The sequence below is a fragment of the Aphanomyces invadans genome (assembly GCF_000520115.1).
Source record: "Aphanomyces invadans strain NJM9701 unplaced genomic scaffold supercont1.14, whole genome shotgun sequence".
NCBI classification, from domain to species: domain Eukaryota; phylum Oomycota; class Saprolegniomycetes; order Saprolegniales; family Verrucalvaceae; genus Aphanomyces; species Aphanomyces invadans.
The window spans coordinates 102,977-106,069 of record NW_008580159.1 but is presented as its reverse complement, the minus strand read 5'-3'; the positions used below and the strand labels follow the sequence as shown (position 1 = coordinate 106,069).

At 49.3% G+C, this 3,093-nt stretch overlaps 1 protein-coding gene across 1 annotated transcript; it reads left to right on the top strand.

Moving 5' to 3' along the window:
- Positions 1-1,093: 1,093 nt before the first annotated feature.
- On the top strand, positions 1,094-1,530 carry H310_07413 (hypothetical protein; the record flags this gene model as incomplete). Its single annotated transcript, XM_008873154.1, has 2 exons — positions 1,094-1,247; positions 1,355-1,530. 2 exons carry the CDS (start codon positions 1,094-1,096, stop codon positions 1,528-1,530), a joined length of 330 nt encoding a protein of 109 aa, XP_008871376.1.
- Between the last annotated feature and the right edge of the window lie 1,563 nt (positions 1,531-3,093).

Below are 3,093 nucleotides of genomic sequence, written 5' to 3'. Positions count from 1 at the left end.
TCGTCGTCAGGCCACGTCACATCATTAGGATGTCGTGACCTCATTGGCCAGTTCGCCTACACTGACTGATGGGCTTCGCCCACCGTTCACTTCTACTTCTACTTCTATTACGAGAACCCCGATCTCCTCAACTCCGTGTTTTCCCTTCGCTACCTGCCCCTCCAACTCAACCGTTCGTGCACAACCCCGACCGGTGGATCTCCGCCTTTGCGGCCATGGCAATCGACGACCTCGCGTGCAACAAGGTCATCATATCCCAACTCGTCGCGATCTTGTTGCCCTAGACCATCAACACGGCGGCAACGTCACCAACGCGACCACCTTCGCACGTGTCATCCTCCGAACTTGTTTCGTCGCCAGGTTGATCCTCTGGTGCATCCAACCGTTCGTGCAAAGTCGCGCCCGGCAGCTCCTCGTCTTCGTGTGCGTCAACAGTGTCTGGTCCGCACTCGGGCCCATCAAGTTGCCAACCCCCTCGATCACGGTCAACGATCGTCTTGCTGGTGAAGTTGGACGTGGCTGCCATTTTTGTTGCTGCTATTGTTGTCCGGAGGGCAATTGCGAAATGAAAATGATTCCAGAACACGAGCTTCACTCGCGAGTGCCGTTCAACAGCAATTGTCCAAGGGCTGTCACCGCCATAAATACTTGTGGTACGGGCTTTCAACACCACAAGAACGCGTGGGAAGGGGGGGGGGGCTTGCAACGCCGCCCCCGACCACCTTGGCCACATTCAACACCACTAGAACGTGAGGAAGGGGCTTTCAACTACACAAGAACGCGTGGGAGGGCCAACATCGCCGGGGACGCAAGATGCACGCTGTTTATCTACACCCCGCCTTCGTGGTCAGTACCGTGTTGCGTATATAATTCAAGACACCTTTTATATTCAGGACACCTCCTTGAATAAATATATTTTGCCTTGTAAGATATATCAACTTGCACAAAAGCCCCTTCGCGCCTTAACAAACCTCTTATACCTAATAAACACTGTATAATCACATTAAATATTAATGTATAGAGACAAATTTAATTTTCGAAGGTTATTTGGCGCGCGTAGATGAGGCGCGTCCGTAGGCTCACTTTCCAAGCCATGGCTGACGATACAAGTGCAGTCCTCGCAAGACGAAAGTCGCCTGGTCGACCAGCCTTCAAGTACGGACGCAAGTCCATGCCAAAGCAGTTCAAGAACAAGATCGTAGACTACAAACACCGGCTGGAAGCGATAATCAAAGTGTCTGAGATTGGTATGTGTTCCTTTCTCGACACCTATCGTGCAGACGCAACCGCTACGGAGCGAGAAAGCACGAGAAAGAAGGTGTATGCATGGATGGCACGACGTCAGCATATTGAGGCAATGGCCAACAGCGCGTGTACGAGCTGGCAGAAGAGGAAGAATCTGGAGACGTCGGGGTTTTGGATGACTCTACACTGGGTGAGTTGTTCACGATCATGGCCATTGAGGATACCATTCATCCTGATCAAGATATTGACTGCTTTGATGAGGCTGACTCGTCCGAGCCGAATTAAGACAGATCAAAATATTCCCCATGCATTTGTATTCAATACTTTTGGTATTCTTCCTCTCATTCTTATTTGCCCTCGAAGATTTATTTCGTTTGACAACTGATATATATTGTTGCTTGATGCCTGGGCAATTTTGAATATATCAAAGTTTGTATGTCCTGAATAAATAAACCTGAACCCTTCCCAACGTCGGACAAATGTCGCCTGGGTGTCTGGAATAATATACACTACACGGTAGCCTCGAGACGCGCGCGATGGGTGGTAAGTTCATCTCGTACATCGTGTTCAGATCGGTTGCTCGTGCGCAGTATGTCACATGCACGATCTTTCCTGGCCACATCAACAATACCCATCACGATGTCTCGACAGCTGGCCAACAACGAACATCTTTATAAAGGTTTCCTGTGTCAGTTGCTGTGGTGGTCTCCTTAGTCAGAACACCCGGTTCTGTCGAGAACACCCCCACTACCTGTCCATCAGGTTGCAGGATGGTCCTGCAATGGAAGGAGGTGTTTTGTGTCTTCTAGAGGCTTTTCCTCATGTAGTAGTCAGTTGCAGCGAAGGCCACGTCACATCGTTAGGATGTCGTGACCTCATTGGCCAGTTGGTCTACACTGACGGATAGGGTTCGCCCACCGTTCACTCCTCACTTCTCTTCTCCTTTTACTCAAAAACCCCGATCTCCGCAACTCCGTGATTCTCCTCGCTACCTGTCCCTCCAACTGCCTTCAGGGGTACTGGAATGCAATCATTGAATCATTGCACTCATGGAGCCGAAGATTCTGGGGGTGGTCAAGTTCATCTTGGAATCCAAGTAAGGGATCGATGAAAGGGGTCATGTGAAGGTAGAGTCCTGCACGTGGGCGAGTTGGGTGTAAACCAATTGATTCCGAAAAAAAACGTGTATTGAAAATGGAGAGAAGCAATACACATTGGAAAAGCCACGGCAGGACTACCGACGTTTACCACAGCAGTAACTGGTCAGGGAAGCGTCGTTGTGCGGTTCCTTGTTGTGGGGCCACTGTGACGATCACATGGGAACTAATTAAGAGGAAGTTCAGGAGACTGAACTTCAGGGTCGGAAATTCTCGTCTTTACCAAGAGTAGCGCAAGATGGAAGGAAGTAAGTGAATCCCAACGTGCAGGATAAAGAGTGATTAGGATGTAGCTATCTAACATGAAGGTGTCTCACTAGAGGGACGTCAAGCGCCTCTAGGCTAAATGTTCCAAGTTTCAGAGCATAGTCATATGGTATCATGGAGGTAGCGAGTTCGGGCACGAAGTTGGATCCACGATCAGTCAGCACACACCTTTCCAGGACACCGAATTGGCAAAGAACTTCGTCGATCAAAACTCGAGCGAATGTGGACGTCTTCAAGTCCGGTACGGCAAAGGCTTCCACCCACCGAGTGAAGTACTACCTCTGTCCGGTTTTTATTGTCGCGATTCATATTTTCGTTTTCCGGTTTTGACTGTCGTGATTTCACATCATTGGACAAAATTGAAACGCATCTAATTACATTGGTTAAAAATACCCTGGTACTTAGAAGTCGGCAAGGCGAGCAG